The sequence below is a fragment of the Gambusia affinis genome, linkage group LG04 (assembly GCF_019740435.1).
Source record: "Gambusia affinis linkage group LG04, SWU_Gaff_1.0, whole genome shotgun sequence".
Lineage (NCBI taxonomy): Eukaryota > Metazoa > Chordata > Actinopteri > Cyprinodontiformes > Poeciliidae > Gambusia > Gambusia affinis.
This window is the reverse complement of record NC_057871.1, coordinates 11,204,680-11,227,553: the sequence shown is the minus strand read 5'-3', so window position 1 is coordinate 11,227,553 and position 22,874 is coordinate 11,204,680. Positions and strand designations below refer to the sequence as shown.

The window sequence follows — 22,874 nt, the reverse complement described above, 5'->3', positions numbered from 1 at the left end:
TTTTTTTTTTGTCATCAAAACATTTCTTTCTATCTTAAACTCAAACTTTTTTGTTGTAATTTAGTGTTTCAGGACAAATTGATGATCCATAAGGGAGAATGCTAAAGATTCAAGTGTTGGAGTATATTTTCACAGTGGGACTAGTAATATCTCACAAGTAAAATAATACATCTATTGATTTGATAGGGAAAACACAAAAGTGAAATTGCTTTACAGAATTAAGAGAGGAGTCAGAAACATAAGGACCAAGTAGTGTTTGACAATAAGAAAGTTAAAATTAAGTTGGAGAAAATAATGTAAACCCTCTTTTAAATCTAGCATATACTGTATGAAATCCTAATCTAGATTAACTGAGTTTTAGCAACAGCAGGTTCTAAAATGATTTTATTTATCAGACAAAAACTGAAGCTTAAAAAAACCTTTGTACGGTAGGATTTCGGAGGGAAAGCAGCTGCCAGGTACTGGTGTTTAAAGCCTCTATAAAAACAGAAGTATGCTGGTCTGGAGCGCACATGTTTCGTTCAGCACAACGCCAAGGAAGAAGGTCACAGCAGTTTAGAGATGCAACTGTTGCTGTCCCTTAATCTGGGAAGGGTTTTAAAACCATTTCCAAACTAAAGAAAAAAACGTTAGTGGAAAAAAATAATACACCTGCCAGTATTTGTTGGAGTGGATATCCAAGCAAAGATCAGATAGTAACCTAATTACCCTTCTATATTCAGTTCCACTCCATCTTGAGGCATCAGGAAGAAAGACATGACACAGCAGGGTGGTACAGTCAAGAACATCCTTTTTATTCAATCAGATGCTGCTCTTCTCAAACTGTGTTTTTCTTCTTATGGAAAAGAAACTGTAATTAACACATGCATTTCACCTAGAGCTCTGGGGGTGTTCTTACAAAGAAGTGGGGCTGCACTGAGGATACTAACAGGGGTGCAGAAGAGCTGGGAATCAAGGGATCGAGGGGGGTAGGGAGGCACTGGAGATGGGGGTGGGGGGCTGCCTATTTCACCAGTAACCATACACATTAAGAAGATCAGAAGACCAAAATAAACAACAAAACAAAGAGATGGAGCAGTCCGGCATGAGGTGGGCAGGGGTGAAACGGGGAGGGACTTCCTGAATCCTCTCAAAGCGGAGAGATCAGGTTCTTGGTGGCGTTTTTAGCGTTCTGGTTGTTGCGTGGTAGGTGGCTAATACTGCTGAGGGTTTCACAGTGTGGAACCTGCCGTAAACAATGATACCTTTCTTTGAAAAGTTTGGTTAGAATTGATATGAGATTTTAACCAAGGAAATAAAACCACCCCTTTCAGCCTCATGTGGGACATTTCCGGTTATAAGGTGCTTGTAGTTTTAATTTTGCAGGTCGAAGCTTCCGCATAGGAAGCCTAAATGACAGCATACCCTGATAGCAAATATGAAAAAAGATTTCCTAATTAAAAGGGAACAAAAAGGGGGTATAGAACAAAGCCATAATATAAATAGCCAAAAGAAAAGTTCAAACTCTTATCCTAGCCTGAGCAGCCCCTTACCAACCTCGCCATAGCAGTTCATTCAGCCCTGTCGGCCCCATCAGTCTTCTTTGTAAACCTCTCTCTTCTCTTGCGCACACACCCTAAAACGCTGCCGTACCTCCTGAACCCACCTAAGGACACCCCCAACAGCCCATCAGTGTAATTTGTTCACTTACATTAGCTGCTGAATGGAGAAGCTGAAGAAGATGGGTATGGTAATACAATGTGAAGCATACAGACAAGAATAACATGTGAGCTAACTGCATTCTGCTCAGACAAAAAGTTCCTCTGCAAATATTTTTTTCTCAGTTTTTTTTTTTTCTTCTATTTTTACCCTCGCCACAGCGGAGAGGGCGGGACAGAGCGCGCGCGAGAGAGACGGAGAGTGACGGACACAGTTACAGACTACTCCAGTGCCTAAGAGAAAACAGACAGTGGAGACAGAGGAAAAGAAAACAAAAGCAAGAGTTGAACAAGAACAAGTTTTTTTTTTTGCCTATTTGAAATTTTTTTTTTCATCATTTATCAATAAAAAGTAAAGAACTAATTCACACCAGTTTTCTTTTGTACTTACAAAGGCGCATATCTATATATATATTATAAACATATAGATACACAGCTTTGAAAATTAAGTAAGGATAGAGGGAGGAACATTGAAGAGGGGATTCATTTTACAGCCAGAGGAAGGAGCTTTCCCTGAGCGCTGATTGGGCAGCAACTTTTTACCGCCTTGTGACACTCAGGGGCAACCTGCAACCTAAAGCCATTTCCAAAAAACAAAAAAAAAGGGGCATTTTGAATTACAAAATGGAGTCTGTGAACAAAAGGCACTTTCAAGGGACAACCTTTACAGCTGGGAAACTATACACTACGGCACAAGCACTATAAGAGTCATCATTTACAAAGGAGGGAGTGGAAAGGAAGGGGGGAGAGGCTCACCTTGCTGACTGCTATATAAATGGCTCAGACCTCTTATTTCTGCCTGATTAGATGCTATTATGCCCCCTTTCTCATTATGTTATCTGTACAGACGTTCAGTATCCACATCAGCACCAGAACTCCAATTCCAACTCTGGATTCACGAAAAGGTTGAAAAAAAAAGAGGATTACGGATGTGAACCATCAGGAGGAAGAGAATAATTTCAGCTGTTTATGCCAATGTTTTGTGTGGGGGGGGAAAAAAAGAAAAGAAAGAATGAAACTGGGAGGGTTGTTTCGCTTTTGCTGGTGAGTTTCAGGCAGTGCATGGCTAAGTTTTCTCTTTAGGGTTTGCTTTTTTTGAAAGGTTGAACCAGAATGCCTTTTGTGTCACAACCTTAAGGAACAGGAACCTCTCCCCATACTAGATACAAAGAGAAGAATACACAGAGAGAGGAATAATGCTGTTTCCTAAATGGTCTGTTATTTTTGTTCATTTATAATAGTTCTGAAAAGGAATCTGGATTTATAGTGTTAAAGCACCAGTTTTCATTTGATAGATTCTGTTTTGAAGCTGAGTAGATTTTTTTTTTCCTTCAGCCCTCCCACATTTTTATAAACAAATGATTACACATAAAACATTTTAAAAAAAGAGACAAAAGAAATAAAAACAAATACCCCCAACTTACAAAGACTAGGATTTTTCATGGCCCTCTAGTTTAGAGTCCTGGAGCTTACGGACTTGAAACAAATACAATTTTTTTTTTTCTCTTTTCTCGTAGCTTTCTTAAAAATCTCTAACAGACAAACACAATGATCTACCCAATGCATTGCACGTGGCTCAATCGACACATTATTTTCAATAATAATACTTTCCATCAAAAACAAACACTTTTCTTCAAACCTACGGTCGATTCTTTTTTTTTTTAAACATGATCATCTAGGTATTATAATGCAGATGGCGATGGTGTGTGTCGTTTTGATTCGAAACAGCAAGTTGATCTTACTGAAACGGATTGTGTGTGGGGGGGGTAAGAGTTCAGAAAATAACTAGACTGCCAACAAGCTTGAGTAGTAAAAGTGGAAAAGAAGCATTCATCATAAATATATATGTATATTATCTCTCTGTCTTTATAAGAAATAAAAAAAAAATGGTTGCAGTCCTCTATGAACATCCGTCCAGGGCCAAAGATTTCCACATGCACCAACACCAACGTTCCCTGTAGCCTTAGCTTATATACGGGAATAGAACCTGAAGTCAAGTTAATTACTAATTGCATGGAGGGAATACAGAGGCACTTCCATATATTGTCGTAGACTTGCTGTACATAGAGCTAATGTTTCTATAGAGACCCAGAAAGTCCTCTCACAGCCCAGTTTACTATCCCTGCAAAACAGAACCAATAGCCCGGCAGTCCAGTTATTTTGTGAGGTCAGCTTTTGTGAGTTGGATTGTGTCATGATGAAAATAACAGCGATTCTAATGTGAACATTTACATAAAAATAGTTCAAATTAAAAAGACAACCTTTAAATGAATGAAAAACCATTAACAAAGGCGGTTTGGAGAACCAAGTTTAAAAGGCTTCCCTTTTATTCAGGTTGCCGGTGGTTTTAGTGTGCATTTTGTATATGTGTATGCGTGGGTATATATATGTGTGTGTGTGTGTGTGTGTGTGTGTGTGTATGTTTTCTGGATGTTCATGTGACTGGGATACAGCGTGAAGCAATGCAAAGGATGCATGTGATGAGCTGTTGCCACTGTGCTGTCCATTTGTGAGAAGTTTGAGAAACTGCTGCTAAAGTCTGAATGTGCTACTTATTGAATAACTGCAAACTACAGAAACGCATGATGGGATGACATGCAAGAGAAGGTGCAAAACAATCCAAGTGATACAAACCCAAAACCAAATCTGAAAGAAATTGCAAGAAAAACACAATTAAAGCTAATAAACTGAAGCTGATGCTGTGCGCGCACTGCTGTTGAGGGATAATAGGGTGATTGTGTGCATGCTTGTGACTGAGAATGTGTCATGTTTAGGGGCCAAGACGTTAACACAGCTTCATCCCTATGGTGACAGTCAACCTCAGTCTTCTCCTCCAATCACTCATCTGACCACTGATGTGCAACATGATTCATCCCTTATTAAAATTGAATTAATAGTGCATAGGTGAGGGGACGAAAGAGCACATGTAGAGTTAGTGTTATGACTGTCTGTCGTGTGTTCACTTTCTTGCACTCGCCTCATGGCTTTCACTTCTCCTACTACCAGGACGCCCTGATTCTTCGACAGGTAAACAAAGACCAGCCACTTAGTGCATATATGTCACACCATCAGATGGTGTCACCATGATTGGCCAATCGGAAATGAAAGGGGCTCAGGGCTGGGTGAGTGGAGCGGCAGAGTGTGCTGACAAAGAGGTATGAGGCTGTGGTTAACTCTTGAGCTCCAGCTGTGATGGCGGTATGTGGGGCAGTGGGTGGAAAGTGGGGCCGTGACACTGGAGGAGAGATGTGCAGAATAAAATTCACGGATATGCACGTATGAAATGTGGGTAGTGATCTTTTCAACTTGCACATCTGACTCCGCCATTTGTCGTTACGTTCATTTTTGTTTGGATCTCCCAGCCAATGCATGGAGTTTCATTGTGGAGACAACAAAATGTAAAAGAAATATATAATATATGTATATAAAAGAAAGATAAACAAATGTTAAATTGGTCATTTGTCAGGTTTTTACATTGTGTTTCCTTTCTGCCATTTCAAAGTGTTTGTGAGACAGTTCCTCCTCTTCCTCTTCCCTGCATTCTGAGTCTGTCCATTCAATCTCATTGGAGCCTCCTCCATGAAAAGGGGACAAACAGTCCTATTCGAATCGTGTTGGAGTGGGAGTCCTCTTGGGGCGCTGTGGGGTTTTCCGTTTTCTATAGTAGTACTTTCAATAGTGTTTGGCGAGAAAGACCTTTTTAGTGTCAGCAGTTTGTTCTTTATCAAAGGTGATGCGTTTTTTTGTTTTTCAGATTTCCAATTTTCATGACACACATTTAGCTGTTGCTTCAGAGAGGCCTTGTCAGAGGAACCAGGACTGTGGAGAAAAAAATAAAAAACAGAAAATATGTTTTGCTTAAGATTTTACACATTCTCGGGGCATTCATATTTCCAATCAATTAACCCAATTCAATCATTACAAGCAGCATGCAGAGAAAAGCATGGGAAGGTGTAAAAAAGTTTTTCATTTTGAACAGAGAACATTTCACATATATACATGAGCTTAATTATAATATAAATTAAAAGTAAAGTGAAAAATGTTAAAATCACAAAACCTCAGTGGAAATCATTGTTACAGCATTCATTTTTAACTAGATTATAAGGAAAGGAAGATGAGAAAAATCTAAAGAACAAAAATTTTTGTTTAACAATAACACATTTTGTTTTTAGTTATTTCTAATGTATATATATATATATTTCTACCACTTAGTCACCTTTCTGATTGTGTAAAATGTTATGTGAACGGATGCATAAGCATTAATATTTTTGAAACATATACAGTCATACTAAGTAAAATTCAATATCCATTGCAATGAGGCTTGTTTGTAAGATTAAATGTATCTTTTGAAACTGATAACCTTTAAGCAGCTACTAAACATACTTTTCATTAAGTACCCCCTTCAGTATAGATGTTTTTGTTTTGTTAAATTTTTTGTTGTCATCTGTAAGACAAAAATAACATAATTAACAAAAATAAAGACTTTGTAGTCTTTGTAATCTATAAAATATGTTCCACTTAATGACTTGAGGTACTGAGATAAATAAACATTTTTATAATGTTAAAATGCATCGAACATTATTGTATTTGTATTTAAAATTGAATGTTGAATTTTATTTCTGGTGTTTTATTTATATACTTTACCTAAGTAAAAGTATTTTAGGATCAATCTCTTGGCAGAATTAATACACAGCAGGATTTTCCATCAAACTGGTTCCAGGGCTACACTAAACTGAACACTGGTTAACAGACACCGGCAATCAAAAATGCTACGCTTGTCATCTCGAAAACTCCTAAACTCCTGATTTAGTTTTTGATCTACCTAGTTCAAGATAAAACATTACCAAAAGGTTAGATTGGCATTGAAATAACACAAGCTCTTCTTCTCTGCTGTAAATGTTTGGCTGACATCAGCTTACACACAGTTATACATGGATTAAAGCCTGACATGGCAGGTATATTGACAAACAGCATGTTGTTTAAAACTACTTAAATTTAACTTAATAAGTAATTTGTTTTTCAGAGATTTATACATAAATAGTGTGATTTGTATAGTTAAGCCATCACTCTGAACTATGATTGTCTACAGAAATCACAATGTAACAGAAGAATGGTCAAACACTTACTGGAGGACATTTTAAGAGATTGTGCCAAACTGGTGTGTTATTTAAAAAAACTCAGTTAAGAAGTCAGTACAACACAGGCTCAGTTTATCATGGGAACCGCTTTGGTGAAAAAACACCAAGTAGGTGTTTTTGTGAAATAGATAAAGCCTTTAGAACCATATAGCTGAATTATCCATCAACCACTAGAGGGCGACCCTCTACTCCTTTTGCAACAGTAGTTGATCTCAGCTATCCCACTTAATACAAAGTTGTTTTCAATTTCATACCTTCCTCTCACAGGTTATGTCCCATGGCTTACTTTTTAAAATAAAAGAGTTGTGTTTTTACAGAGTTAGCAGTACTTGTGTCACTATTTAGTTTTTTGACTTGGCCAGTGAAGGACTGTAGTGACTATCATTTGCTACCAGTTTACATGTAAGGTGATCCTACTACTATGTGTATGCACTGTGGGCCAGAGTGCTCTCAGGCTACAATGTAAAGCTTCTGTGAGCAGCTAGTCCAGAGATCGGGTTTCTCAGTCTGATAAGATGGCAGAGTAGAGGCTTTGGCACAGGCCGAGCGCTTCTGGCAACTTGTGTCATTCCACAAACTTCAGCTTAAAGAGAGCAGCTACTCACCACACCTTCAACAGCAAACTCTCCACATACATAAGTAAACCTTAAGAAAGTATCAATCCTCTCAAACTTCTTCATCCCCAACACATCTGTCTGATCTTGGTGTCTGTAGATAACACCTCCTTCTGCTGGCTTCACCAAGCATTTTCCTTTCCTCTCTTTTACTTCAACTCTCTCAATGTAATCCTTGGCAATGGAAAGAGACCCCCTACATCCCCCCCCTTTCAAGTCCAAGTTCAACTGCCTATGACATCATGTCTGGTTGCTGCTGGCAACCAGACAGCCGGGACGTGACTGTGGAGTGCAGCGAGCTTCAACTAACTCCTTCTCGTTTCAACTGTCCCGTTCTTTCTTGTTTGTCATCCAAGCTTCCATATCTTCCCTTCCCCTTTCCTGCATAGCTGATGCCTGGCCACCAGAGAGCTCCTCAGACCAGCTTTTGTCTGCTCATTACTCTGACAACAGTGGGAAGGCTCTCTCCTTCTGTCTTGGCTAGTTGGCTTGCAGACCTCAAGGCGGGCTGGCAGGGCCATCGTCTGAAGCTCGCCATATGCCAGAGAACAGCAGGACAGGCAGAGACCTCTGCTACTCACACAAGCTGAGGCTGGAGCTGACCTACTAGGCTCAGCTAACTGAGAGCTGATGCTATCAGTGCTTACGTTGTTACTGTGCATAGCAGAAATCTAAAAGAAATGGCTTAAGTGCAAATTTTCAAATGATTTTTTTATTGATAACAAGAGAAAACTGGCATGCTAGGGAGAAGTAAGTTCTTTATTATAGGACACAGAATGAGGGGCAGGATTTTGGCTCAGCGCTAAAGTGTATGTGCATACACGTTAAATCACGTTTGGACCGTGTTTGGATGTCCCCTAAGTGGCAAAGCTGCATCTGTGGAGGAGTGGTGCAGGTGGGGGGTTTGGGAAGCAGAAGGAGCTCATGGGGAACGTGGACAGGTCATGCACCGCGGGGTGTGGGGACGTGCCGACCAGAAACGCAGATCGTTTCCATGTGTGTGTAGGTAGGACGGGAGAGCTGAGTTGGCTGCAGGCAGGTGCGGTTAGCCCCTAATGAGAAAAGTTGTGTTGGTGATGGAGGAGGCCCAAGACACTGCAGCCCAGTGGCGGAGCATAGCCAAAGCTGAAACCACAATGTAGTGCACTGCTGGCCTCACACGCTGCACTAACACACACTGTGGGACCTTGTAGAGATAAATCAACACTGCTGGAGCTAAAACGAACTGGCATTGCTTACTCTCACTGTGGGGAATCTACTGTGGTACAGGCACTGTAAACCAATACTGAAACTGAAGGCCTTGATACATGGGCAACACTCAATGTAGCAGAGAAAGTTTGGAGAGAAGGAAAAGAGTTTTTCAGCAGAAACATAACGGAAAAAGATGGGAAAAACCTAAAAAGTTAACCCTCAAAGTGCCAAAGTTTAGATTTCAGAAAACCTGTGGCAAATATCATGCCTAATTATCAACTTTAGCAGGCTGCTAAAACAGATCAACTGATTAACTATTGCCTTTATATCATGGCCTTCATTCAAAAGAACATGCCTCTTTAATCATAGCCTGCCACTTGAAAAGATGCATCTATAAACGGCAAAGTGCAAAGTCGGGCTTATAGTGGGTGATGAGCGAAGAGGAAGAAAAAGACACAAACAAAGAGGGAGGAGGAGGCGGTGGATATGTGGATGTTTAGTAAATGAGGGAGGCTGGCAGGGTACCTGAGTCTGCTGGGGGATATTCAGAAAGTTGTCCCGTGTTCCGATGCCGACAAACCGGTTGGGAGCTGTGGAGCCTGGCGTGGAGTATGCTACAAACAGAGAGATACAAGTGTGTACATGCTTTTACACACACGCATACACACTCAGCCTGTAATAGAGTCTGATGCTCTCATCATTGTTTTCTTTAATATTGAATATAGCGATAATTAACCTGCTAAGGGTGTGACTGTATATTTCTGTCAAATGAGTTTCTTGAAAAACTCATTAAGAGGGAAGAATGCTGATTTTTTATTGGATAGTAGTTATTTGTCCACATTGTTGGCAGGTTCCTTTTAATATATTTAAACCCACCATTTAATTGTTTTGAAGGAGGGGCAAACAGTCTGCAAACAGACACTCCTCAGCAGCCCCCTGGCCTCAATTAGAAGCCACTGGGTTTTCAGAAAACCAGTGAGAAAATAGTGTGGACGTCACATGGAGGAACACTACTCATTGCTATTTATAACTAATTCACAGTTAATAGAATAAGGGCTGGATGGGGAGAGGGTTGGGGGTGGGAAGTACCACTCAGTTAAGCCACAGGACCAAATTTAGGGCAGTTGTGCTAACAGGACTCCAACATGGTGGCTGAGAGGAACCTTTGCTGTGCTTGATCTGAACGAGTAGAGGGGATGGGGATGCGTAGGGGTGACAGTGACAGGACTGGAAACTGATGCATGTGTGAGCTTTACCATATGCATCTGTATGCATGTTTACATGTGCTTTATGATTATTATTAAGATATACAGACAAAAAATTAAAGGGAAAGAAAAACTTTACAGTGATAACAGTCATCAGGATGAGGGGAAAAAAATGACGAAACATCTCCGTATTTATTTATATAAATGTTAATATAAATAAATAGGCCTGACAGTTTAATCTGAGACTGTAGGAAGAAGCTGAAATGCAAGGAAGAGAAGAAAAAGAAGGGAAAAGGAGCCCCGGTTGCTCTGTCCAGCGCCCCCTCCTGGTGTGCCTCTCCCATGACCCGACTCTCGCACCGCACCTGTTTGGGATGGAACCAACCAGAGCCTCACCGCTCTCAGATCACACTCCTCTTATGCACTCCCCCAGCATAGCACTAATTAAACAGGTTTGATTAGATTTTCCTCTTCATGTTTACAGACATTCCTTCTTCTAGCAATGATGTGACTTTCTTGTCTAGTTTGTTCCCAATTTTTAATTGTTATGAGATTTGTGTGAAAATGGCAAGGGGATTGCTTTTGTGAAGTGGGGCATGGAGTCTTTTTGGAGTCGACGCCAACTGCCCTAATTTTGTTCCCTTAAAAATGAAAAAGAGAAAAATAAAGGAAAAATGAAACAAAGAAAGAAAAATATGAGCAAATATATTTATACACAAAAAAGAAAGGAAGAAAGCAAAAAGGAAATGAGACGAGGGTAGATTGTATTGCAGATGTCAGAGGGACATGCAAAGGCTGCTTTGATCAAAGGCTTGGAGCAAGAGAGGAAATAGGCTCTGCTCTCCTTTTGAAATTACCAAACATATCCAAAAGAAAGGAGAGAAACTACACTGCCTCTTGTGGAGCAAAGAGGAAATCTAACACCAGAGAGAAAAAGAGGGAGAGAAAAGGTGGAGGAAGGAAGCAGAGCTGGTTTGGAAAGACATGGAGAGAGAAAAGACGACTGAATTTCAAAGCGTGGAGGAGTGAGCCCCTTTCAGACATGAACTGCTTTCATTAAACTGGACGGCATCTGTGCTCCCAATACAACCATTTCTGACATGCTCCTAATCAGGCTGTCTAATTTAGCATTTTGGATGCTAAAGATGGGGCAGACATGTGATGATTAAAACATTATCCCTAGTGGGGTAAAAAAAACCGAAATTACTCATTTTTACTAGCTCATAAAGCTAAATTTCATTTCTGTTAGATGACTCAGTCTCTTAGAAACAAAAAGCAAGTTATTTTCAATTTCAATATTAACCTTTCTTAGCTGCTACTGTTTATTGCTGCTATAGTTTAGTCTCTGCAGTGCACATGACATTCTATTAGGCATGTCTACGGCAAAACAACATGTATTTGTTTGAATGAAAGTCCCAAATCTAGTAGGCCTTTAGTGTTTCATCTACATATAAATAGATATATATGAACAGTTTGTGCACACAGTATCTATGTCCATCACTGTTTAGATTATTTATTATTAGAACCATGAGGTAAGAATAACATGAATGTGACCTGAATGTATGAATACATGAATTATGCCTTTTAACAGCTTGATGAAGGCATTAATGCAACAAAATCATGTCTGAAAAGGGCTGCAGAGAAGTGTGACAGAGGATCTCTAGTTTGGCAAAGGCGTGGGCTTCTGGCCTGACAATATCACTGGTTGCTTGTACACTAAGGTAGTGTACATTTGATAAGAGGAAGGCAAGCAAATCTGTAAGTTTCCTGAGGGCTGCTGGGTGTTTGAGCAGACTGCAACCTAATGGAAAACTCAAACCACTAAAACTAACCACTGCCAGAGTAGCCATAATAGAGGTCCCAGATATTTCATACATTTATTAAAGAATTATAAAAATAAATGGCACAAAGTGATACCACACATAATACTGGAACTTCTATGATGGCTGCACTTGTTTGGGTCCAACAAACTTTATGTTCTAGAAGGATGACTACAGAATAAATTTACAGCAAATTTTGATTTGGACAGGCTTGTATTTTTGGGGAAGACTGGGCATCTTTTGTGGAGGGGAGCGGGGAGTGACTTACACGGCGATGCGGGTGAGCTGAGTCCACCGTCAGTGGGCGTGCTGATGGTTTTAGAGTCGGGCATAGGGAGGGGCACAGGGCGCGCCACCGGGGGTGGCGGGGGCAGCAGGAAGGAGCCCGGCATTTTGCTCTGGCCACCTCCATTTGGCTGCAGATGGACCATACAGATAGGATGAGGAGGGCACACCCCAAGAATATACAGTGGACAGGGAGCCTTTCACACTCACACACACTCACACACACAGTCCCTTGCAAAGAAGTTTCTTTTGATTGTTTTTTTCACATTCTGTTGTATTTAAACCACAAAGTTCAAAGGATTTTGTTAAAATTTGATGTGATGGAAGAACACAAAGTAGTACACAAGCCTGAAGGAAAATTCTATATGGTTTTCCAAAATTTTCTTCAAATAAAAATCTTAAAATTACAATGTTTATTTTGTTCCTTTTACTCTGATATTCTTAAATAAACCAGTGGCCTTCAGACCTAATCTAATATGTAAACAGAGCCTATCTGTGTTATTTAATATTGTAAATGTAGCTGTTCTGTGAAGGTCCCAGAGGCCTAAACTATGTATTGGTTTGGAACAAAAGCATTTTAATAAGTTACAATGGCCAAGTCAAAATACAAAACTAAATCCAATTTTTTTTAAATAAGACTTTAAAATGACTCATCACAAATACCTTTTGACTGAACTTGAGAGATTAAGCAAGTAGAATTGGCAAAAAACAAACAAACTTGTAACTGTACGTATAGTCCTAAAGGCTGTCCTAAAAGTATAAAAATGCAGAAAATATTGACTTGGGGTGTTACTATAAATGCACAACACACTTATTAGATTGCATTGAAAATTAAAAACCATGTCTTATTTTTCTAATAGTTATGCTCTACTTTGTGTTGTTGGTCTATCACATAAATCCCATTTAAATATTTAGAAGATTTGTGGTTTGAGACAAAATGTGAAAAGGGGCAATAGTACAAAAAGGCACTGTAAAGATACCATTAAGTTGTTGAAAGTGATCGAAATACATATGCAGGATTAAATTTTGTAAATTACCGAAGTGATGAACATAATCTCACACACAGGGGAGAAAGACAGATGGTGTGATTTCTTTAAGGATAGTGATGGATTGTTAGGAGAAGTTAGAGTGAAATGTAGGAGCTGGAAATTACAAAAAAAGGAAAATCAGCACTGTGTGCAAAGGATGTCTATCTGGATGGGTGTCTGTGCCTTCAGCACATGTATGTTACAGATAAAATGATACATCATTTCTAGTTTGAAAAGCAATGAGAATAAATGTTTAAAGAAAACAAAAAAACAAGGCTTGATAAGTCAATGTGAAATTCAAAAGGTCAAGTTTACAGTAAAGGTTTACAGTACTACTCTGCACTTGTGTCAGAGCATATAGAACCTTCCCTCAAGAGTCAAAAAGTTAACCGTCTTGACAAAAAAGCTGGGCATGCTGTTGGACGAGCAGAGGTACCATAAACAGATTTGTATACGCAACCCTAAAACAGCTCCCTCTGAGCCTCCGGGAGCTTTGGCATTTAATTTATACCTCGTTCCAAATAAACACTTACCCGAATGTTGTGTTTCAGTAGATCGGCACTGAGGGTAGCTCTCAGATATCTAATGCTGAATTGCTTTGTTCCATTTATATTACTTGGTCCCCTACCAGGCAGTAAGCAACAAAACCCTCATACATTGTCAAATAGATTGTGACAGGTGTTGTGTGTCTTGAGAGAACACTGTTTTAGTACAAAACAGTAAAATTGTAAAAAAAAAAAAAAAAAAAAAAAAAAAAAAAAAAAAAAGAAAAGTCATATGATCAGAAATATTTGTTCCTGGAGTGCACTTCTATACTTAAAGGTCACATTTGGGTTCATTCCATGGATAATTATTTCTACAAACAGTACAAATCTTAATGCTGCTACAAATCCTCAGCTGGCTTGCCCCAAGTTTGTAGCCCTGCTGCTCTACAGCTGACCAAATGCCAGTTGCCAGTTCTGGCCAAAACCTCTATTTGCACATCTGATAAACAAGATCTCTTTCAGACCAACTGCAGAATATATAGAATGTAATGAATCTTAGACTCAAAGGTGATTTGTATCTCTCTCCTATTTTTTTTGTGGTACTACACTGCTCAAAATGTTCCTTTAATTCAGTAATTTATGATTTAAATCAGTTTCCTTTGCGTGAGTTTGCATCACAAACTACGATGCTACATAGCACAGCATTCCACAGTCGGCCCTCCATCCTTTACGGATTACAGTAAGAATAAATCACTTACCTGTGCACTGGGCTGTCCTGTGCCATCCGTGCACACAAACTGCACAAAATCCTTAAGTGGGTCCTGGTGATGGTAGCGTATGGTAGGATGGGTGAAGTATGGGCTGGACTGCTGGATGATAGAGGAGGAAGGGAAGTGCAGGGCTGAAGCTGAGGCACGAGGGCTCCCTAAGAAAAAACAAGACCATATGAAGCAAAACAGAGAAAAGAGGAGGAAGAGAAAAGTAAGGAGAGGATACCAAATCAGGTTTTTTTTTCATCAGAAACAAAACAAAGATAAGATGCTCAACAATTCAGCCGTTTACATTAGCATGTAGTATTTCCAGTGTGTCAATATTTAGGACAGACATATGTCCTAAATAGAGATGCAATGGTCTAAAATTTGGGAATGATTTCTTATTTTTGTACATCTTGAGCCTAGCAATTTTAACAAATTTCCATTTCTTTTGAAGAACTAAAATAAGAAGAGCATTTAAAATCTGTTTTCCAACCTTATTGGTGGTTAGTAATTGTTTCTCTTAGGAGCAATGATGAGGTCACACCATGGGTTAAAGAGCAGTCGCTTTCTAACAGGGTTATATTAGTCATCTATAACAGGAACATGATTATAGAGTTCACACTTTAAAATGTCTTTAGCATCTTATATAAGCACTTAATGTCTTTAGCTTGACTCAATGTGTATTCCCTTGAGAAGGTAGACCTTAGTTCTAAGGTTTCCCAACGCTACAAACATTTCCAATCCAGCATTTTCTGTAACATATTTTAATTGTTCAAAAGGATAAAGCAGATCAACTTCGTAGTCTTTGTCCTCCCATTTGAAGTCTTGCTCTCTCTCACTATATCACAGCCTAAATGAAATGCAGAAACATTGCAACATCTTGTTAAAAATATGGTAGCTTATAATGGCTAATTCACTTTTTTCACTCAAAGCTACATCAACACAAAAGAGAACTGTTAGTGGGACCTGGTAGTGTCCAGTGCATTCACTGATTAAAAAAAAAGTCACCAGTCAGAGCTTATCAAGCTGTGGAAGGATTCCAACCACCTGCCTATTTCTTGGTGCATGTCTAGTTTTAACTGCATCAAGGTGCCTGCTCAACTCAAGAGGTTTCTGTGGAACTCCGATAAAGCTAGCTTATCTTCACAGTCTCTACACTTCATGGAAGTATGCTAAATTATCTTCATTTCCCCTTCTCTCTTTTGCTCTCTCTCTATTGCCCACACAAAGTAACCACAAGGGTTGACTGGAGCTTCAAACTCACTGGGTTTTTCCACTTTTGTTTTATTGCTTGTCAGTGATGTGCAATCCATCAGGAGCACATCCTTGTGTGGTTCTGCCCAGTAGGTTGAAGCTTGGGAGAGAATTTCTCCTCTGCCCCCAACCAACCACAAAACACCTCCCAGAGACATTAGTCAGCGAGTCAGCCAACCACAAACACAAGCACACACAAAAAAACACACACAGGTACAAATCAAACAAAAAACTAGATTGCACTCTCTCTGCTGTGATTTTATGGTTTTGATAAATGGCTCAGCTAACTGGATACACAAGTAGCTAGGTTGGGGAAAACCTGGTGAACTTAATGTGAATTATTCCAAATAAGTGAATTAACCCTTTTTGTTTGTATTGTTTATTTTTCCAACCCATCTTCTTGCCAGTGGCCTGGATTACCATGATTGTTCTGGTTTTCATGTGTTTAATTTATTTATTTTTGTATGCTTATTAGTTTATGCGAAATTAACTACGGCCATGATGGCTGACTTTCTAAGCTGGTTTAATGAGGCATCAGTCGATTTGGCAACTCCCCACGCCAGTCTGAAGCCAAAATTCAGGTGTAAACTATCCAGTCCGAACCCCAGTACAGCCACTCTTATAAGACCTCCACAGGAATGACTAACAGCTTCAACACTTCCAGAGCATGTCGTGAAGCCTAGTTAAACCTTTTCACTTTCTACTCTGCCTACCCCCATTTCTCTTCATTCCTCCCTGCCATCATCCTCCAGTATGTTTGTGGAACCAAGGCCTTCGGGGGACATTTTATTTGGATGGCAGCCATTTTTACACAGAAAGTCATCCATAAAAGTGTAAATTCACACAAACATGCAAGTGTGTATCGATGCGTAGGTGCGTAAATTCACTGAGACCCTATCTGTGAATACTGTGTCATTGAAGCCTATCCATTTCATAAAAAACTCCTGGCAAGCAGTTCTCTTACAGTTTGAAGAGTGTATGAGGTTAGCTGAGTAACAAAGGAAGCAGAGATATTCCCCCAACACTTTACACACATCTCAACTCAACATTCAACCTAGTGTTTTGGATTCTTAAGGGGACCTGAGACTGCACTGTACAGATAAACAGCATGTCTTAATTGTGCATATCCTGACAAGAATACATTTTCTAAATATACTGTAGGGAGCTCCAAAAGCAAAATTCAATACGGTTTAACATGGTGTCCAATGCGTTTAAGTGACCTTTACATGGCAGCTCTAGCTTGGCTGTAGACCAACCTACCCCTCTGAGAGACAAATAGAATGGGGGGGCAGGCACTGAGAGAAGAGGACATATTTATTTCTTTGAAAAGTGAGACCATTCCACAGGGACTTTTTGGCAAACTGGAGATGCCAGAGGGAATCCTGTTAGAGATACTATGTTTGTTACCTTTTCAGGCTGGGAAGTGAGAAGAGGACAACTTACCCTGACTACTGAAGTAATATTTTGGTAACTCAAGAAAATGTCTTCCACTGCACAATGGACCTGTTTTCGCTCACATACTGTGTAGCCTAACTACACATTCACTGAGAAACTTGTTAGTGACTGATGAATGATGAATTAAGCTCTGAATGATGACTGATCAGTTTGAAATTTAAAAAACCTCAACTTGTTCCGATTAGTGAAATAATTGTAAGTGCTACTGGTATGATTAACAACATTTTTTGGCATGTGCATCATTACTGCAGAAGCAGACCTAACATTGCTTTCAATGTATTGAAATTCAGTCAATAACTGATGAAGAAAGAAAACTGAGGCATGGTGGTTCTTCATTGTTTAAGTTACAACAGAGAGATCAACTTTGGCATGTGCTGGTTATGCTACTTTTCAAGTTTCTCGAGATTACGCATGGAAATATTTACATTTATTGATGACAAACATGATAATTTTTAATCTAGGTCTCCTACACAAGTTTCAAACTATACACTGCTTAATTCAATAGTTCAAACACCTAATATAACTTCATCTGAATTAATACACAGTGGAAGCTTAGCACAAACACATAAACCAACATCCACAGTCTTTCTTATCTCAGCTCTTGGGGGTACAACCAATCTTCACTGAGAAAAATTAACCGCACTCCTGGATTGGCTGGTTTGTAGCACCAGCCTCGATATTTGAGAGGAACATTTATAATGGCAATGCTTAGAAACTTAGGCTATCAATACCACCTAGAAATGTCAGGCCTAATTTTAAGAAATAAAGGTCATGTTGTCCACAACCCCGAAATGCTGTAAAAATACTTAAAGAAAATCCATGAAGTAAAGAAATTCCATCTTTTCCAGATTTTATATTGCTGAAAATGACTTAAAATGTCTAATCCCAAATACCTACCATGTCTGCTGCATCAGGAAAAGGTTGAAAGACGTAAACCTACATTAGAATTGGGTATGTATATAAGTAAAGAAGCAGAAAATAGGAACTGATTGGGTTTAATGTACACTATGTAAAAGCTAGACCTTGTTATTCAGCCTTGTTGTCTCACATTTGTAACAAAGAATGTTCCTGTTTCCACCGTACAGCTCCATATGGTGAAGTGTTTACATCCATTCAAAGTCATTCCTTCAGAGCGAAAAGCTTTGTCGGTTTAAATGCATAATCCGACCTTGACAGACACTAAAACAAATCCATGGAGCAGTAAGATGAGAAGCAAATCATTCACAAAGGCATGGATGCAGCACTAGTACCATGCAATGATAATATTAAAAACACAAGCACAAAGATGGTGGTAATAATGGATGGATGGAGAAAGTCTGAAAAAGAGAGAGAGAAAGAGGAATTTATGCCAACCATTATGATTGCAGTAACACTGAATATGTGAAACTCCACAGGCATGCTGCTTCTCTACAGTTTGCAACTGAGGAACTGGAAAGTTTTCCTTTTTTGTTAATTCACCAACCATAAGCTCAGGATTTAAATTTTCAGGCGCGATTGAGGACTTCATTTTGTTTGAGTTGCAGAATGTAAATATGGTGATCTAGAATCAAGTTTAAAACTCCCTTTCCTTCTCTCTCTTTTTCAGATTTTAAGGGGGGGTGTTGGGGTTGTTGGTTTCATGGCAGGGCTCTCACCTGGTCTCACTCCTGCCAGCACAGGCAGCGGGTGGTGTGTGAACGCCATGCGGGGGGACCTCGTCTGGGAAGTCAGGGCGTTGAAATCAAACTTCCCCGGCTTCTTAAGTGAACCAGGCGAGGAGAGTCCTGACGGAAAAAAAAAATGGGATCAAAAATAAAATTGGGGGTAAAAGGGAGGAAAAAAGAGAGGTTGTTTTAATCAAGAAAATGTTGCTCGTTTTGTTAGCTACACTTAAAAAAAATTGTCTGAATTTCATGGAGGGGGGGCTTGAACTAGTATGATTTTTGACTGATTTTCCTCCAGTCAGTATAATCAAGGGTATAGTCAGGGTGTTTTCAAGTGAAGCTCTGTGACGTTATCAGTAATAGTGTTCTTACCTGAACTAAAAAATCATATCACTGTGAGTTTGTAGAAAATTGAAGTGAAAAAAAAAAGAAATCCTCGGAGGAAAGAAAAGCTAATGGCAAGTCGGGTGGGTGATCTTGTTTTAGAAAGTTTTAACAGTTTAAAACAATTTTATCACCCACCATATTTGTAAATAATAAATGACTACATGTTTACAAGACAACAATAGGTTTGTAGCCAAGTGTTTTTAAGTTAAGTGATTTTTGTGTTGTTCACACTGCTGTGCAAGTGACAGCATGTCACCAAATCCAAAGGTTCACTGCCTTGTTGGTAGGCTTGGTACAACCTGCTTGAAGCTGAGCTGGCACATTAATACAGCTAGCAGCTTCTGCCAACATATTAGAATATTAATGTGGATGTTACTCAGCTGAAAAAGCAGTAATAAACTTGTTGCAATGATCTCTTGCAATAAAACATGTTTAATACTTGTTAGCATAGTGCAGTGTTTCTCAGTTCCAGTCCTCAAGCCCCCCCTGTCCTGCATGTTTTAGGTGTTTCCCTTGTTCCACACCTGGATTGAATCTGTGGGTGATTAACAGGCTTCTACAGTTCTTGATGACTCCAGAAATGTCATGCAATCATTTGGATCAGCTGTTCTGAAATAGAGGCACATCTAAAACATGCAGAGCAGGGGGGCCTGAGGACTGGAATTGAGAAGCACTGGCATTGAGTAACATAGCAAAGATGAAAGATTTTGAGTTTAAGTCATTTTGAGTAGCTAAATTCAGCTAAAACAAGAGTTGCTGTCTGGTTAGCAGCTAGCTGTCCACCGGTTCTGTTGTTTTCATAACCTTTTAAAAAACTAACTGTAGGATAGCACCTTTTTAAAGACAGATAAGGAAACTCTTATTGATAATGACATCACAGAACCTCACTATAAATTGCCCAGCCAATTCATTTATGCCAATCAAGACTACAAGTGACCAGACAATGCAAAAAAAAAAAAAAAAAAGAAGAAAAAAAAATTCCTGAGAGCTAATATTGGAGCTACTGTTGTACAAATAAGAGAGAATGAAGGATACCCTATAGTCTTATAAAAGGGGCAAGGAAATATTTTAACAATAACTCCAAAATATATCTTTACAGGAAAAAAATCATGATTGTATCAAAACTGAATCTGGTCTTTATTTCAATGCAAAGAAACATCTGTATCTTATATAATCTCAACTCTCCCACAATATGCTTTTCAGATCTAATGTTTCTCTCTCTCTTCCAGGTGCCAATATTAGGGTTTCTCTGTCTATGAGCGCAGTAACAATGCAGCCACATTGAACTAGCAGTGGTCTGGCTTCAGCCGCACGCACAGACTGGCTGCACTATGAGACAGCTTCATTCAGAAATAGCACGCACTGTACAGTATGGACACAGCAGCTGGTAAGTGTGAAAGACAAGCAGACGGACAGAGAGAGGAGACAGAGGGAGAGAGGCGAGAAGAATGTGAGAGACATGAAAATATGTGAAGGAGCAAAAGAGCAAAGCAGAACCTGTGAAAAATGCAGCAGTGTCTTTTTTTTCTTCTATGCATTGCTCTGACAACATGTATGAAATTGGAATGTCATAAGATGTTAAATATGGTTATTATCTCTTGCGCGCATGCACTCACGCACACTGAAAAGACTGCTATGTTTGACTGATGCAACAATAGACATATTTCTTCCCCTGTAAGTTTTGTTCTAATCTTCCAAATAAGTGTGTGGTGTGATACAGATTTCTTCTTAAACTTTTTTGGACTTTTGTTTTGTAGTCTATTTCTGTGGCCTCTCCGCGTCATACAAGGCATTAAATATGATTTCTCCTCAGTTCTCCAGCTGGAGACGTGTGAAAGTCTATTGGAGTGTGGAGGCGTGTAAAACCTTCCCTCCCTGTGTGAAAGAGTTAAGTCTCAAGCAGGTGGGAGTGAATTCGTGTGAACCATTTATGTCTTTAGCAGATATTTATTCCCCCCACATTCCTCCTCACCCCACATTAGCACAAGTCTGGGGGCGTATTGTACTGTCAAAGAGATTCCAAGCATGAAAACAACCCCAATCCCACTTCTGACACCAGCAGTTAGCAATGATTGCTATGACACTGTCACACTTGAGGGAGAAAGGTGGAAATAAGAGCAGTCTGCAGAGACTGAGAGACGGAAAGACACCGGAGAGCATAGCTGGGAAAAACCGACACAGAAACTGGGGAAAGAAAAACTTAAGGAATAAACTGTAGTGGTTTCGCTTAGGTATAGATGGTCGTTTCTTTTCTATGTGAATTCAACAAATAGGGTACCTTTCAAACATATTCACATTGCCCTAGCTTTATGTTAACAGAAAGTACTGTATAATTTATATGGAAGGAAAATATTATATGGTCTTCAACATTGTTAACAAAAATATACATCAATAGATCTGTGTGCAGCACTGCCACAACATGATACTGCTGACACCACGTTCCATAGCAGTCTGTTTAGGGTAATGTAAAGAGTTAGTTTTCCTCCACACAAATCCTTTTAGCAAGTGCATCATAAGTTTCACTTTGGGTTTACCTTTCCAGTCCACCTTCTTCTGTTTAGGTGAACGGCCATGCCTTGGTAGCGTTGCCAAAGTGGCATACTCTTTCCATGTACAGAATGGATTTTCAAGAGTTGTGGTAAAATTGTGTTAAGTGCAAAGCTTGGTTTTAAAATCTAACCCTGTTTTAAACTCCTCTACAGCTTTCTCCCTGATCTGTTTAATGTGAGTCTTGGACTTCAAGATGCTATTAGTTCACTCAAGTTGTCTTTAGAAACCTCTGAGGCCTTCACAGAACATCTGAATTGAACATGAAGATTAAATTACAGAAAAGCACACACCATGCATTCAAATTCAAATTTAAAAATACTTTATTGATCTGAAAGCAGCTGATCGGCCGGATGACAGTAGCTCAGGAGGTAGGGATTCTTTTTCTGGTTGCTGGTTCGAAACTTCGCTACTTCTGTCTCAGTCATTGTGGCACCTACACTATGGCAGCCTACCTCCTGTGAGTTGGCTCCAGGGTAGTTGTGGCTACGTTGTAGCTTACCACCATCAAAGACTGAGTGTGAATGACTGAATATAGTGTAAAGTGCTATGCAAAAACAGGCCAATGCAAGCTATTTGATTGCTTTGGACTTTTATTAGCCTCATCATAGTATAGAGGCTTTACCAGAAAGATACACCACATTTCTATGATTTGTATTTTAAAGTTAATTGGATCATTTTCCTTCCACTTCTCAATAATGTTGGTTCCTCAGATAAAATCTCCCCCAAAATGCAGTGATGGTTTGTGGTGGTTAGCGGACAGAATATGGGTGTGAATAATTTCACAAATCAGTGTATTCAGGATAAAGAGAGCAAAGGGAGTCGAAAACAGAAAGTGTTTGACATTTGCGTAGGGGAACTTTTGATAGTATCAGTGAATGTTGTAGACAATATTTCTTCACAGACGGTGCAGTGGTCTGATCTGGAATTATGTTTGTGTGCCAAATTTGCACTGTTTCCTCTTCTGGCACTCCTTAATATTTCATTGGCAACTAATCAAGCGTTCCCATGATGACCCTTCTGTCTCTTTGCACTAACAGGCCTACCACCAGATGCGTCTCTGAAGAACACATAGCCACAGACACACACATGGTTTTAAAAGATAGGGCATAATTATTACTGCAGGAAAGTTGGGAATTCTCTCTCCAGTGATTTAAAGCACATATGCGCATTACTGGAAGTCCAGCTGTGTGCTTCCGCGACAATGCAGCATTTATCTTAAAAGAAGGCCATCACTGTCATGAGTCTCCGGTGTCTCAGGAAAATTTCAAAATAATTTGGAATTAATCAGAAATCATGGTTGCTTCGATAGTCTCCTGTAACCTCCCCCCACCCCTTTTCGCCCCTGTAGAGCAGCTGTCTCTAGTATC

At 39.5% G+C, this 22,874-nt stretch overlaps 1 protein-coding gene across 26 annotated transcripts in view; it reads right to left on the bottom strand.

Annotated features, from left to right (window-relative positions):
- Positions 1-773: 773 nt before the first annotated feature.
- The window catches only part of LOC122829959 (nuclear factor 1 X-type-like), a 125,519-nt gene continuing 103,418 nt past the window's right edge, over positions 774-22,874 (bottom strand). For 8 of the 26 annotated variants that reach the window (XM_044114906.1, XM_044114909.1, XM_044114903.1 and 5 more), the window contains 5 exons: positions 18,562-18,690; positions 14,222-14,388; positions 11,934-12,081; positions 9,166-9,254; positions 774-5,516 (listed from right to left, as the gene is read on the bottom strand). In XM_044114906.1, coding sequence (XP_043970841.1) covers positions 5,502-5,516; positions 9,166-9,254; positions 11,934-12,081; positions 14,222-14,388; positions 18,562-18,690 — 548 coding nt within the window. In that variant the 3' untranslated portion in view covers positions 774-5,501. Of the gene's footprint in view, positions 5,517-9,165; positions 9,255-11,933; positions 12,082-14,221; positions 14,389-18,561; positions 18,691-22,874 lie in introns of those variants that run through there. The other 18 variants (XM_044114919.1, XM_044114914.1, XM_044114916.1 and 15 more) reach the window with 5 other exon arrangements.